The 16,426-nt window shown below is 39.2% G+C and overlaps 1 protein-coding gene across 4 annotated transcripts in view; it reads right to left on the reverse strand.

Annotated features, from left to right (window-relative positions):
- COP1 (COP1 E3 ubiquitin ligase) overlaps nt 1-16,426 on the reverse strand; it is a 214,756-nt gene that overhangs the window by 185,156 nt on the left and 13,174 nt on the right. For all 4 annotated transcript variants that reach the window (XM_043924369.1, XM_043924370.1, XM_043924371.1 and 1 more), the window contains exon 2: nt 5,935-5,994. In XM_043924369.1, the coding sequence (XP_043780304.1) occupies nt 5,935-5,994 (60 nt within the window). The remainder of the gene's footprint in view (nt 1-5,934; nt 5,995-16,426) is intronic.

Below are 16,426 nucleotides of genomic sequence, written 5' to 3' on the forward strand. Positions count from 1 at the left end.
GCCCTGTACTTGATAATATCCATCTATGCTATAAAATTTAAATGTATCAAACTACATCCCACTATACAAAAGTGCAGTGATAACAAGATGAATCAATTTTATTCTATAACATTTACTACCGCACTACCACCTCAGGTACATTCCCTCTAGTTTGAGAAATAGTAACTGTCTTCAGTTCAGTTCAGTCACTCAGTCGTGTCCGACTCTTTGTGACCCCATGAACTGCAGCACGCCAGGCCTCCCTGTCCATCACCAGCTCCTGGAGTTCACCCAAACCCATGTCCATTGAGTTGGTGATGCCATCCAACCATCTCATCCTCTGTCGTCCCTTTCTCCTCCTGCCCTCAATCTTTCCCAGCATCAGGGTCTTTTCAAATGAGTCAGCTCTTCACATCAGGTGACCAAAGTATTAGAGATGCAGCTTCAACATCAGTCCTACCAATGAACACCCAGGACTGATCTCCTTTAGGATGGACTGTTTGGATCTCCTTGCAGTCCAAGGGACTTTCAAGAGTCTTCTCCAACACCACAGTTCAAAGGCATCAATTCTTTGGCACTCAGCTTTCTTCATAGTCCAACTCTCATATCCATGCATGACCACTGGAAAAACCATTGCCTTGACTAGACGGACCTTTGTGGACAAAGTAATGTCTCTGCTTTTTAATATGCTGTCTAGGTTGGGTCATAACTTTCCTTCCAAGGAGTAAGTGTCTTTTAATTTCATGGCTGCAATCGCCACCTGCAGTGATTTGGGAGCCCAGAAAAATAAAGTCAGCCACTGTTTCCACTGCTTCCCCATTTATTTGCCATGAAGTGATGGGACCAGATGCCATGATCTTAGTCTTCTGAATGTGGAGCTTTAAGCCTACTTTTTCACTCTCCTCTTTCACCTTCATCAAGAGGCTCTTTAGCTCTTCTTCACTTTCTGCCATAAGGGTGATGTCATCTGCATATCTGAGGTGATTGATATTTCTCCTGGCAACCTTGATTCCAGCTTGTGCTTCATCCAGCCCAGCGTTTCTCATGATGTACTCTGCATGTAAGTTAAATAAGCAGGGTGACAATATACAGCCTCTTCCTATTTGGAACCAGTCTGTTGTTCCATGTCCAGTTGTGACTGTTGCTTCCTGACCTGCATACAGATTTCTCAAGAGGCAGGTCAGGTGATGTGGTATTCCCATCTCTTTAAGAATTTTCCACAGTTTATCGTGATCCACACAATCAAAGGCTTTGGCATAGTCAATAAAGCAGAAATAGATGTTTTTCTGGAACTTTCTTGCTTTTTCGATGACCCAGCAAATGTTGGCAATTTGATCTCTGGTTCCTCTGCCTTTTCTAAAACCAGCTTGAACATCTGGAAGTTCTCGGTTCACGTATTGCTGAAGCCTGGCTTGGAGAATTTTGAGCATTACTTTACTAGCATGTGAGATGAGTGTAATTGTGTGGTAGTTTGAGCACTCTTTGGCATTGCCTTTCTTTGGGATTTGAATGAAAACTGACCTTTTCCAGTCCTGTGGCCACTGCTGAGTTTTCCAAATTTGCTGTCTTATTCTGTACTTAATCTGTGTATATGTCTCAGAGCAGCTCTTCTATTTGCTAATTAAAAGCAGAGATTTGTTTCATTTATCTCTCTACCCTCAATATCCAGCCTAATATCCCACTGAAGAGCTGGAACTCAATAAATGTTGAATACATGAAAAAACAGATATAAACAAAAGAGAGACATACTTCTGTTGCCTTCTGGGTCATATAAAATACTCCTAGAAAGTTTCAGTATTTCTTATCACATGCATGCATGGCAAGTCGCTTCAGACATGTTCAACTCTTTGCAACCCTATGGACTGTAGGCACTGGGCTTCTCTGACCATGGGGATTCTCCAGGCAAGAATACTGGAGTGGGCAGCCATGCCCTCCTCCTGGGAATCTTCCTAACCCAGAGACTGAACCTGCGACTGATATCTACTGCACTGGCAGGGAGGTTCTTTACCACTAGTGTTGCCTGAGAAGCCCTATCACAATAACTCTAGTTCATTCTCATTCATCTATCTACCTGACCATCACAAGTCCAAACGCAATGTTGTGGATTCCAAAAGAAGAGAAAGTACCTAAACTAGCAATCAAAATAGGTGAGCATAAAGAGATAAGAAGGATATATATATTTTCAATAGCTAATCACACTGCAACTCTTAAAAAAAAACTTAGTACCACAGTGTGCTAACATAAATGGGTATCTGTGTTCCCTAATAAGTGTAGATCTGATCACAAAGAATGACTATTTCTTCACAGATGTATATAGTTGTTCTCTTTCTCCTATTAAGTGCTTGAAGTGAAGTGAAGTCGCTCAGTCATGTCTGACTCTTATCGACCCCATGGACTGTAGCCTACCAGGCTCTTCCATCCATGGGATTTTCCAGGCAAGAATAATGGAGTGGGTTGCCATTTCCTTCTCCAGGAGATCTTCCTGATCCAGGGATTGAACCCGGGTCGCCCACATTGTAGGCAGACGCTTTACCGTCTGAGCCACCAGGGAAGCTCTCAATCCCTACCTACAAAATATAATAGATTTTTCTGTCTGAGTCAACAGGAATGAATAGATAAAGAAAATTGAGTAATTAGAAAATTCTCAAAAAAGAAGGGGGTACAGAAAGAACAGATAGTACCAGTGGTTGTATATAACAACCTGGTACTAGTAAAGTACAAGATGGAGGATTAGTCAAAAGTCCCAACAGACAAACTGACCCTCAGGCTTAATCACAGGTATGCTGTGATGACAACACTGAGGGACCCTATTAATTATAACTAATTTGTAATAAAGCAAAATAGAAAATCAGCAATTGATATACATGTGGTCAGAGAAGCAGGGGACAGGGGACAACCTAGAGACCGCAAGGGGGAAAGAGAAAGAGCAAGCCTTATCTCTGTATCATACAGCAGCCAGTTTTTTAAAATGATATCACTGAGTTTAAGTTAAACTATAGCTAATATTAATAGCAGATTCACTGTGAAGTGGGAATGAATAAAGAGAAAAGACTTCCTGCTATATGGTCTCCAACGTGTTACCAGGAAAGACTTATAATTTATAAGTGGGACCAGGGATAAACAGTTAATGTGGCACAATCTGATTTAGTGTTAATAATCTGGATTGAGCCTTGAAGTGGCATACAGCTTGACTCCAGGTTACCAGCCCCAGGGTTCAACTTGGCAAAGAGTTGATACAATAGGCTACTGTTCATGACTAAAGTTCCATAGGCCTCACATAGATAAAGTAAATAATTATGAGCTTTTGCTTTAAACAAAAGTACAAAATATTTAGGGGCTTGCCCTGTAGCTCAGCTGGTAAAGAATCTGCCTACAATGCAGGATACCCAGGTTCAATTCCTGGGTTGGGAAGATCCCCTGGAGAAGGAAATGGCAACCCACTCTAGCATTCTTGCCTGGAGAATCCGAGGGACTGTAGCCTGCCAGGCTCCTCCGTCCATGGGGTTGCAAGAGTTGAACATGACCTACCAACTAAACCACCACCACCACAAAAATATTTCATATTTATCAAGCCTGGGACTTGGATTGTCAGACTCCAGGTTTATTGGCTCCTGCCAATGTCATTATCTCTATCCTACCAAAACCTGCTCTCTGGTAGATATTTTAAAACATAATCACATCAGAGTGTAATACAGTAACTTGAACTGTAACAAGGATCTAAACTTTATTTTTATTTGAAAGAGAAAAAGGGTATTTAAGAAAACAATGGAGCTTCCCAACAATGACCTAAAGACATACCATGAAGATTACAGGACTCACTGAAAAGGGTAGGACTATCTAGTTATAAAGTCAATCCGTAATTTATTATATTTCACAACTTAGTGAAACAAGATCTCTGAACTGATTTACCAGACTCTTAAGTTTTTTTAAAATGCCACAGTAAATTATAAGTTACAGGAGGGCAGTTAGGGAAAATGAAAATCTCACTTTACAACCTGTTTCACACTTCACTTTCAAATCTGTGAAAGAAGAAGAGGTTACGGGACATGAAGACAACGGGGGTTGAGCGTTGGAGAGCAGCAGAAGATAGGCTGAATGACTAGACAAAGGTAAATTTTAGACCCAGAACCCAGAACTAGATTCCTGATCCATCGACTTCAAGACCTTGCTCTTTTAGCTTTACATCAGGATGCTCAACTAAGGGCAATTTTGTCTCCTAAGGGATATCTGGCAATGGCTGGAGACATTTTTGTTTGCTACAACTGGGAGCAAAACGGTTGTTACTGGGTTGTTAAAGAAGCAGGTATACCTGTTGGGTATATTAGAACACAACAGAAATATTAAATAAACAGTGTAAATAATTTAGGGAGATGATTACAAGTAGACTATATCACCCCGAATCAAATAGGTAAATAAACAAACTAAAGGAATTAAACATACAGAAATTACATACGCATTAGGATGACCACTATTTAAAAAAAAAAAAAGAACCAAACCAGAAAATAACAAGTACTGGAGAGGATGCAGACAAACTGGAAGCCTTGCACACTGTTGAGGGGAACATAAAATTGTACTGCAGGTAGGAAAAACAGTATGGTGGTTCTACAGACGATGAAACGGATTTAACACATGATCCAGCAACTCTACTTCCAGGTAAACACCTGAAAGAACTGAAAGCGGGATTTCAAAAGGCTATTTATACAGCAGAGTTCAAAGCAGCATTATTAACCATAGTTCCAACAGATGAAAGCAACGCCAATGTCCACAGAGAGATGAACACACGAAGTATGATATATGCAGTCATCCCTCAGTATCCACAGGGAATTGTTTCCAGGACCTCCATGGATCCAAAATCCAAGGATGCTCAAGTCCCTTATACAAAATAGCACAGTATTAGCATATAGCTTACTGCACATCCTCCTGTATATTTTAAATCATCTCTAGATCACTTATAATATCTAATATGATGTAAATACTATGGAAATAGTTGCCAGTGAGCTGCAAATTCAAGTTTCTCTTTTTAGAGTTTTCTGGAATTTTTTTCAAATACTTCTGAACCCTAACTGGTTAAACCCACAGATGCTAAACCTGCAGATATGTAGGGCCAACCGTACACGCAGTTAAATGTCATTCAGCCTCAAAAACGAAGGAAACTGTAACACGTGCTGCAACATGGATGAAACCCAAGCACCCTACACTGAGTGAAATGAGCCAGTCACAAAAATCAGATACTGGTTGATTTCACTTATATGAGGCATCCAGAGAAGTCAAAAACCACAGAAAGTAGAATGGTGACTGGCAGAGGTTGGGGGAAGAGGGATACGGGGACTTATTTAGTAAGGATAGTTTCTGTTTTGCAAGATGAAAACATTCTGGAGACTGACTGCACAACAATGTGAACAATATTCAACATTACTCACTTAAAAATGGTTAAGATGGTAAATTTTATGATATGTGTATTTCATCACAACTGAAACTCTTTCAAAAAACACAAATTTATGTGACATATAACCTAAAGACAGCCTTGAGCACAGTGCTAAACGACCAGAACTTTTTAATCCTCTAATATCCTTTTTCAATGACCTGCTAGCCTGTTTTAATGACCCTCACATCTGACCTCCATGAGTGAGTTAAAGGTGTTTCATGCTTCATTCTGATACCCAGGGCCCTCCAGTTTCCTAAAACAACAGTCAAAGCTCTTTAAACAGTTAATAAACCCAGAAGTTTATTAATTATAATTTCATATTTGATTTCATGGTAAATCAAAGTATTTCACAGAAACTACACCATTAACCACGTTTGCCTTGAAAAGTCAAACCTATAAAGGTGTATCAGTCAAGGAAATATGATTCAAAATAACCAACAGTAACTATAAAATGCAACTTCTCACTGGCTATATTTACACACAAGTTAAAAACTGCCAGAAGACAATTTCACTAAATAAAATTATCTTACCAAAAGCTGTGACCACACTTCGTCATGTATGCTTCTTCGATCATATCAAAGCAGATGGGGCTAAAAACAAATAGAAAAATAATTAATACATTTTTTAAGCAGAGTAATTACAAATTGGAAAAAGTCATAACAGTATCAACAAAATCATATTTCAGTACACAGGTAAGTCTTCAAACTTTTTACTGATGAGAGATGAAATTTCTATTGGGCTGAATGAACTTTAGTGGATTGCTGGTAAAAAAATAATTTGTGGGCCATCAAGTTCTAAAATGAATGAAATGAATAATTTAACTGACCCCAATATATTCAAAAGTCTGTAACTTTTCACAGGGTGGTGCAATCACAAAAGCAATTAAGTTCTACTGTCTTTTCGATCATCCCTGGTACCAGACACACAAGACCTACCCATCTAAATGCTCTTTTATTTTCTATATCAAAGAAAACTAATTTCCTGAGTGATAAATTTACAGTTACAATGTCAATAACTCTTCCAGGCGGTGAAGATGCTAATGAGAACTAATACTTAACACAAGCTATGCATGTCCACTTAAATAATGACATATATTAACTCAATCCTTTATAGATAAGGAAACTGACACAAGTGATGTTAAAGTCACAGAGCTAGGAAGTAACACAGCCAAATTTTCAAACTCAGGTGCATGTTCTCAATCACTATTCCATACTATTTTCACATACGATAAGTTAAATATCAAGTCACACCAACTATGCCACATGTTCTGGCCAAGGAAAGGTGGTTATCAATCTCTTGAGAGGATACAGTCCACCAAAGATATGCAAAGCCTTACAAAAAGCAATTTCCCTTTATCCTTCTCCATTCTTCCTTCCAAAAACTCCATGAAGTCTCCAGAGATACAACAGCCATCTTGTGACCATAAAGACAACAACCATAGGCCAAGAAGACAGGATATGAGTTCCTTGGTAACATTCTCCAGCAGTTGCATCAGCCATGAACTGTCTCTCTCTGGACTTCACATTACATGAGAAAGGCAAATCCTCACTTGCTTAAGCCAATATTTACCGAGTTTTCTGTTACTGGTATGCAAATCCAGTCCTTATTGATGATACATGGCAATTAAACTGCAAATGAAAATTTATCTACTCCCTTCAAGAAAAGTTTCCTGGGCATAAGTACCATCTTAGAATGTGAGGTTTTAAGTAAGTTATAAAGTCTCAATGTTGCACAAGCTTGGCGTTTCATCACCTACAGTATCCTGGCATAGACTGCACTGGATTTATCAAGCCTTTACTGTCCCAGACTCAGAAGGAGGAGAAATCTGTTAAATGTGGGGATTCGGTAGTTCTTCTTTTGGAACGAAGTCCACCTTGCTCCGTCTGATGAAGAAGGAAGAGGGGTGAGAGTTCCTCCTGAGGACACATGGATGAGCTGCCCAGGGTGCTCTCTGATCCCAGTCTGTGACTGAAGGATGCTGAAGAGCAGATCTGGGATAGACAAATTTTATTTTACACCGGTACAGCAGGTCACTGGGTGCTCAAGCAGGTATCTTAAGGCCATTTTTTTTTTTTATAGATAGGAATATTTACTCAATTACATGTGAACAGCATATAGCTTTCAAAACTTTAACATTTTTTAATTAATTAATTAATTTGGGTCTTCATGGCTGCACACGGACTTCTCCCTGTGGTGGCTTCTCTTCTTGCAGAGCACAGGCTCTGGAGTGCGGGCTCAGTAGCTGTGGCAGGCAGACCCAGTAGCTCCACAGTATGTGGAATCTTCCTGGACCAGGGATCAAACTCGTGTCTCCTGCATTGGTAGACTGACTCTTATCCACTGTACCACCAGGAAAGTCCCAAAATTTTAACATTTTGAATACTCCAAACCTCACAATTATTAGGATTACCTAACTATTATGAATCATATTCTACTTTTTAATCTTGCAGTTTTCTAAACCCATCCATCTCTTAGCATTCAAACTCCAAAAAGAGTGAAAACTGTCCTTCTTGAGTGGACTATATATATAGTTTTATTAGTAAGAAAAAGGAAGAGTTGAGAGTAATTCTCTTAATCTTAGAAAAGGCTGAGTCAAAGAATTATAGAATGACTTTGAAGAACAGATCTTCCTTTTGTTTATAAAGATCTCTTTAGGTCTACGTCAGCCTCTAAGCCTGGAATCTTCAAATCACTTGTGCTCTACCCTTTTTCACAAATACCACTTACTCCTTGATTTCTCTGGTCAGTAAGTCACACCTTTTCTTTTCTCCTTCTTTCTTTCTTTGATTTTTCTTTTTGTTTCTTTTTCCCAATTTTTTTTTTTCTTTTCTCTTGGTCATCTATGAGGCAAGCAGGATCTTAGTGCCCTGACCAGAGAGCAAACCTGTGGCTCCTGCAATGGAAGCATAGAGTCCTAACCACTGGACTGACAGGGAATTCCCAACTCTCAGCTCTTCCCAATTTCAAAGGGCAAAAACATACTCAGGGTAGATTCTGGGGGAAAATGTAAACACACAGCTTAGAACTCCTTCTACTCTGCCTATCAATAGCATTCAAAGATAATGAGCTAAAAGACCTAAGCATAAGTACAAACATAGCAAGTATATGAACTGGTAGACAAGCTAAATATTATAGCGATATCTGAAATTCTATGCAGCCCCCAAATCTTTATACAGACCCCCCAAAATATTTATGGACCCTCTCAAACTTTTTATGGACATCTGACACAGTGGCAGCATCAAAAACAAGGAAGAAATCACAAACAGATTAAAGCCCGTGCTGTGACCATTTATGCCTCCTGTACCACCGTAAAACAAGCAATTCTCGTAAATCAACACGGAAAACAGAAAGTCCAACAGAAAAAATGAGAAAGGATATCAATTCCTAATTCACAGGAAGGGAAGACATACTACTTTTCAAGTATATAGAAAGATGTTCTAACTCAGCAGTAATCAAAATTTGCAAATTAAGATGATAAAGTAACATGTTACCCCCATTAAATTATTAGAAAATTAGAATACCAAGAATATGAGGGAGGATATGGAAAAACAAGAATTCTCATGAAGAGACATCTGGCAAAGCAACCTACATTGAATTTTCATATACTTATTACCCAGTAATCCCACTCCTGTGATTTGTACCTAGGTACACAACATAAAAATATACACATCCAGCATATGTATACATATATGTAACTACATATATACATGTGTTTACATTTGTGTGTGTGTGTGTACAGAGCTAAGAGAGAAACACCCACATCTGTCAATAGGGAATACCTTTGAGGATACCTGCAACAAACTGGATACTTGTTACAGTAGGGAATTTAGAGGCAGCCTTAACAATCAAAATTACTAGAATGGACAAATAAAAATGTGCTTAGATGTATACTAGAAAACAAACAGTCAAAAGGAATGAATCAAAGTTACAGGAGCACCATGACTGGCTATTTTGTCAAGTGAAAACAGAAATGAAAATAAGATCTGTGACAGAGTATGTTTCACATAAAATTAAAACACAAAAAATGTGTCACAGGTATACATATATTCAAAAACATACATAAATCACAATATAACAGAAAACCAAGAGAAGAGGGGAAAATAAAAAATTAAGTAGGAGGAGGAATATACTACCTTATTCAACAGAATCTAAAAATAACATCAATAGTAAGATGCACCATTGCTGCTGCTAAGTCGCGTCAGTCGTGTCCGACTCTCTGCGACTCCATAGACGGCAGCCCACCAGGCTCCGCCGTCCCTGGGATTCTCCAGGCCAGAACACTGGAGTGGGTTGCCATTTCCTTCTCCAATGCAGGAAAGTGAAAGGTGAAAGTGAAGTCACTCAGTCATGTCCGACTCTTCGTGACCCCATGGACTGCAGCCCACCAGGCTCTTCTGCCCATGGAATTTTTCAGGCAAGAGTACTGGAGTGGGTTGCCACTGCCTTCTCCAAGATGTACCATTATATGCAACTAAAAAAGAAACAACTCTGCTAATTAAACTAAATACTTCTTTATCAGTTTAGAATTTTATCCTTTTTTCTAAAAAGCTCTTTTAGATTTAAGTTTTATCATACATCACTCTTGTGGAAAACAGACACACGCACACTTATAATTAGGTTTTCCAACAAATACTCATTCTTCAGGGTCTAACTTTTCTGAATCACTTTTTGACTAAGTCACTGATATCCAGATTTTTCCACATAATACTGTCCGTTTCTTTGGTGAAGTATCATTTACTACGAGAATTCATAATGGAACTAAAAGCTGTTGTTCCTGGGACTGTAAGCCAAGTTTACACTCAGTCAGATCACCTACATCTGACTCCAGCTTTAGGAATGTTGCTAAACATGTCTAATTCACCACATTCTAATCTGTTGAGGCAGGCATTTTCTCTGTTGACATATCCGTGTAAAATGACAGCTACCTCCAAGATTTTTTTTTTTTAATTTCATCATCTACAACACATAACCCAATTTTCAAATACGCCAAAGAATAAATGAAGGAAAAACTATAATCAAAGAATATGACAAAGTGAAACAAAGCAAAAGAGGAGCCTTGGGCTGGCTAATGAACAAGGTGAAACACGATTAGTTCACTCTGGACTTGAAGTCAAAATTTAAACGAAGCAGGCTTGCCCTCTTACTATACACACTTAGAAACTGGCTGGCAGTTGGGGGGTTGCGGGGGGTGAGCAGCAGGGAGAACAAATAAACCAACTGCTTTTAGACACTGGACACCAAGCAACACAGTACCGAGACCTCTGAGGAAAGCAGACAAATGAAACGAACGCATCACAGGTTCAGCTTGTTGCCTTAAAGAGAAAGTTTCCCAGGCCCAAGGAGGGAGAACACAAGCAGAGCGCCACAATCTTGCTGGAAGGACAAAGAAGAAAGAGTTTACAAGGCAGGACACCCAAGAAGGAACTACAAGAAGGAAATCCTAAAAAAATCTACACATTGTTCTCATCAGATTCACTGCTGAATGCCAGTCACATGTGCCCAAGGTGAAAACTCCACAAGATCACATTAGAGACAGACGATCATTTCCATGGGCTGATTAATACATGAACTACCAGCTGAGAAAAGCAGCAGCAAATCAGATGTCAACAGACATTACCCAAGTTACAACACAAAGAGAAAAAGAAAACACAGCATCTATGGGCTGTGTATCAAATGAATCAAAATAAATATATGAAGACACTGAAGTTTATTTTAAAATAACAATTAACAAAAAAACAAAAGACACCACATCACACATCCAAGAAGTTCAGAAAACTCCAAGTAGAATTTAAAAAAATAACACACAAAAAACACCCTGATACATACACTGCATTTAAACTGATAAAAGCAAAAATGAAGAGAAAATCTGGAAGGCAGTCATAGAAAAAAGACACACCACATACAGAGGAACAAAGACGAGAATACAGCAAAGTTCTCATCAGAAACTATACCAGCCAAGAGAGCCTGGAGAGCTTCTGGACTGGTGACGGCCCGGGGAGAATGAACACTTGGAGCGGGCACAGAAGCTCTGCACCGTTTCCCTGCACCCTGTTCTATGCATCTTCTCCATCGGGCTGTTTCTGAGTTACATCCTCTACTATTAAACCAGTAATATGGTCATTATTCCAAACTTTAGATGCGATGGATCATCTACATAGTGGGAACTGGTTGCTGCACTCCTCCATACAGGAATCATCTGTTTAAATCTTTTGCCCATTTAAAAAACTGGGTTGGGGGAAACGGCCAAGATGGTGGAGTAGAAAGACACTGAGCTCACCTCATCTCACATGCACACAAAAATCACAATAATATGCAGAGCAACTATCACTGAAAATGAGTGAAATCTACCAGAAAAAAAAAAAATCTACAACTAAAGACATAAAGAAGGAACCACACTGAGACCGTCAGGAGGGACAGATTTGCCATATAATCAAATCCTTACCTCCAGGTGGGTGCCCCACACACTGGAGACTAATTATATCAGAGGTTCTCCCACAGGAGGAGCGAGGGCTCTGAGCCCCATGCCAGCCCCTGCAGCTCGGGGATCCAGCACCAGGAAGAAGAGCCCCCACAGGATTTGGCTTTGAAGGCCAGCAGGGCTTGACTGCAGGAGCTCCAGAAGACTGGGGGAAATAGAGACATCTCTCTCAAAGGGTGCACACAAAATCATACACCCAACGGGACTAAGGGTAAAAGCAATCATCTGACAGGAGCCTGGGCCAGACCAACCTGCTGGTTTCACAGGGTCTTAGGGAGAAACAGGGGGCATCCGCACTGTTGGCATTTTTATCAGGGAGCACTCATTTCCAAGAGCTCTCCTGGAGGCTCTGACATTCTGGCATCAAGATCTGGCCCTGTTTAACATCGGTCGACTCCACTGCTGGGATTCCTCAGGCCAAACAGCAAACTGGGTAGGGACACAGGCCCACCAATCAGACAAGCTGCCTACGACTTCTGAAGGGCACAGCTGCCTCTGGATACACCCCGAGACGCTGCCAGCTAACAGAGGGCAGTTCCACCCACGAGAGGTCAGGCACTGGACCCTCCCACCAGAATGGGGCACAAGCCTCGAGACCAGCCTCACCCTTCAGGGGGCAGACACCGTAAACAAGAAAACTATAGTTCCACAGACCAAGTCCGCAAAGGCGGGTCAGACACTACCTAGGACCCAGTGACAAGAAGGGACGGCACAAGACATTTCCTACAAAGAGCCACTGCTCCAAGATGGAGAATATGGTTAAAACGACCATACTACTCAAGATAATCTATAGATTCAATTAGTGAAGTGAAGTAGCTCAGTCGTGTCCAACTCTTTGCGACCCCGTGGACTGTAGCCTACCAGGCTCCTCCCTCCACGGGATTCTCCAGGCAAGAATACTGGAGTGGGTTGCCATTTCCTTTTCCAGGGGATCTTCCCGACCCAGGGATCGAACCCGGGTCTCCCGCATTGCAGGCAGGCACTTTAACCGCTGAGCCACCAGGGAAGCCTTGATCCAATACAAACCCCTATTAAATTATCAATGACATTTTTCATAGAAAAAAAATGTACATTTGTATGGAAACACAAAGACCCTAAATAGCCGAAACAATCTTGAGAAAGAGGAACGGAGCTGGAGGATTCGTGCTCTCTGACAGCAGGCTATACTATAGAGCTACAGTAATCAAAACAGCATGGTGCTGGCACTGAAACAGACATACAGATCAATGAAACAGGACAGAAGGCCCAGAAATAAACCCACAAACTTATGACCATTCAATCCATGACAAAGGAGATAAGAACATACAATGGAAAAAATACAGTCTCTTCAATAAGTGTTGCTAGGAAAATTGTACATGTGAAAGAACGAAAGCAGAACATTCTCTAACACTATAAACAAAAATGAACTCAAAATGGATTAAAGACCTAAATGTGAGACAGAATACTAAAAAACTCTTAAAGGAAAACACTCTTTAAGCAGGAAACTCTTGGACATACACTGTAGCAAGATTTTTTTGGATCTGTCTCTGAGAAAAACTAAAAATCAAAACAAGAATAAAGAAATAGGACTTAAGTCAAACTTACATGGTTTTGCACAGCAAAGGAAACCATACAAACGAAAAGACAACCTACAGACAGGAAGAAAATATTTGCAAAGGATGCTATTGACAGGGGATTAATTTCCAAAACAGACAACTCATGCAATTCAATATTTTTTTAAAAAGTTTAAAAATGGGCAGAAGACCATAGATATTTCTCCGAAAAAGGTAGACAGGTAGACAACAGGCACATGAAAAGATGAAAAGATGCTCAATACTGCTAATTATTAAGAGAAATGCAAATCAGAACTACTATGAGGTATCACACCAGTCAGAATGGCTGTCATTAAACAGTCCACAAATAATAAATGCTGGAGAGAGTGTAGAGAAAAAGGAACCCTCCTACACTGTAGGTGGGAATGTAAATTTTGCAGCCACTATGGTAAACAGTCTCAAAGTTCCTTAAAAACTAAAAATAGTTACCACATGATCCTGCAATCCCACTCCTGGGCATATATTCAGATGAAACTCTAATTCAAAAAGATAAATACACCCCAATTTTTACAGTAGTACTATTTACAATAGCCAAGTCATGGAAACAACCCAAATGTCCATCAACAGATGAATGGATAAAGAAGACATGGTACATAGACACAATGGAATATTACTCAGCCATAAAAAAGAATGAAATAATGCCATTTGCAGCAACGTGGACATACCCAAATATCCTATGATAACACTTACATGTGGAATCTAAAAAAAAATGCTACAAATGAACTTATTTACAAAGCATAAAACAGACTCACAGACATAGAAAACAAACTTAGATTATTAAAAGGGATAGCAGGGAAGGGGCTGGGGCGAACCAGGGCGAGATAAACTAGGAGTCTGGAATTAGCAGATACAAACTACTATATATAAAATAGGTAAACAACAAGAACACTCAGTATAGCACAGGGGACTACAATCCATATCTTATAATAACCTAATATGGGAAACAATCAGGAAAAGGATACATATATGTATAAGTGAATCACTTTGCTGGTCACCTGATACTAAAACACTATAAATTAACCATACTTCAACTTTTTAATGGTTTAAAAAAAAACTATATAGCAAAAGGCAATGGACTGATATCTTCAAAATGCTGAAAGAAAAAAAAAAACTTTAAACTTGGAATTCTATATCCAGCAAAAAAAAAAAAAAAAAAAATTCAAATACAAAGACAAAACAAGTAATTTCCAAAATAAAGAAATAAATAAGTTAGAGAACTCATTGCATACAGACTTCACTACCTGATATATTCATGTAAGTTCTATGAGGCACAAGCTGGAATCCAGATTGCCAGGAGAAATATCAATAACCTCAGATATGCAGATGACACCACACTTATGGCAGAAAGTGAAAAGGAACTAAAGAGACTCCTGAAGAAAGTGAAAGAGGAGAGTGAAAAAGTTGGCTTTAAACTCAACATTCAAAAAACTAAAATCACGGCATCCGGTCCCACTGCTTCATGGCAAATAGATGGGGAAACAGTGGAAACAGAGACTTTATTTTCCTGGGCTCCAAAATCACTACAGATGGTGATTGCAGCCATGAAATTAAAAGATGCTTGCTCCTTGGAAGAAAAGCTATGACAAACCTAGACAGCATGTTAAAAAGCAGAGACATTACTTTGTCGATAAAGGTCTATATAGTCAAGGCTATGGTTTTTCCAGTAGTCATGTATGGATGTGAGAGTGGGACCATAAAGAAAGCTGAGCACTGAAGAATTAGTGCTTTTGAACTGTGGTGTTGGAGAAGATTCTTGAGAGTCTACATGGAGATCAAATCAATCAATCCTAAAGGAAATCAGTCCTGAATATTCATTGGAAGGACTGATGCTCAAGATGAAGCTCCAATACTTTGGCCACCTGATGTGAAGAACTGACTAACTCGAAAATAGCCTGACGGGAAAGACTGAAGGCAGGAGGAGATGGGGATGACAGAGGCCAAAAATTGGATGGAATCACTGACTCGATGGACATGAGTTTGAGCAAGCTCCAGGAGTTGGTGATGGACAGGGAAGCCTGGCGTGCTGCAGTACATGGGATCACAAAGAGTCCGACACAACTAAGCAACTCAACTGAACTGGAAAAAGAAATACAAAGACAGCAAATTTACACAAAGACAGAAAGAGCTCTAAATGTGGTAACAATGAATATAAATATGAAACATATTTTATGTTGAATCATTCCAAAATATAAGCAGCAGGAAGAGTTCACAATTGAATATAGAGCATAATACCATCCCTGGAAACAATGCAAGCACAAGAGGAAAATAGTAAGACAAATGGAAATTATAACCTAATATTTTAAGATGGACTAAAAGAAATAAAATTACAAAAGCATTGAAAGATAAAGAAAATCCTCAATTAGGCAACCTCAGAAATCAATTATTAGGAAGAAAAACTTATTTTAAAAGAAGTTAAAGAACTCAGGAAAACTTAGAAATAAAGAAAAAGACAGAAGAGCAAATAAGCATAATGGGCACTGATTTAAGAGAAAATTAGATGGCCATTTTAGGTATCTGATTTTGCAACCTTACCACAAAACTTTTGATAGACCATGGAGTGAACCACACTAGTAGTGATTATCTGAACTTTTCATCTTACCATTTTTTATTAAAATAATAATCTTCAGTTGAATCTTGTAAAGAAGATAAATTCATAGCAGCTGCCAAAACTAAAGGTAGATATTATACTGCACAATCCTTAAGCTTGCCAAAAGGTTATGTGTGTCATTTAACTACATTAAGAACCAACAGAGCAGAACAGATATAGATACAGAAAATTCTTTTTTAATTCACTATTTTGTATTTATAATGCACATCACCTCAGTTAAGCAAGGGTCTCATAACAACTGGTTTGACTCTCAAGTTAAATTTTCAATCAGTGCCTATACTCTTCCTTTTATATGTATTATCTGCTTCAAAACCAGCATCCACACTTACCAAATGATATAATAA

Source organism: Cervus elaphus, chromosome 14 (assembly GCF_910594005.1).
Source record: "Cervus elaphus chromosome 14, mCerEla1.1, whole genome shotgun sequence".
Taxonomy (NCBI): domain Eukaryota; kingdom Metazoa; phylum Chordata; class Mammalia; order Artiodactyla; family Cervidae; genus Cervus; species Cervus elaphus.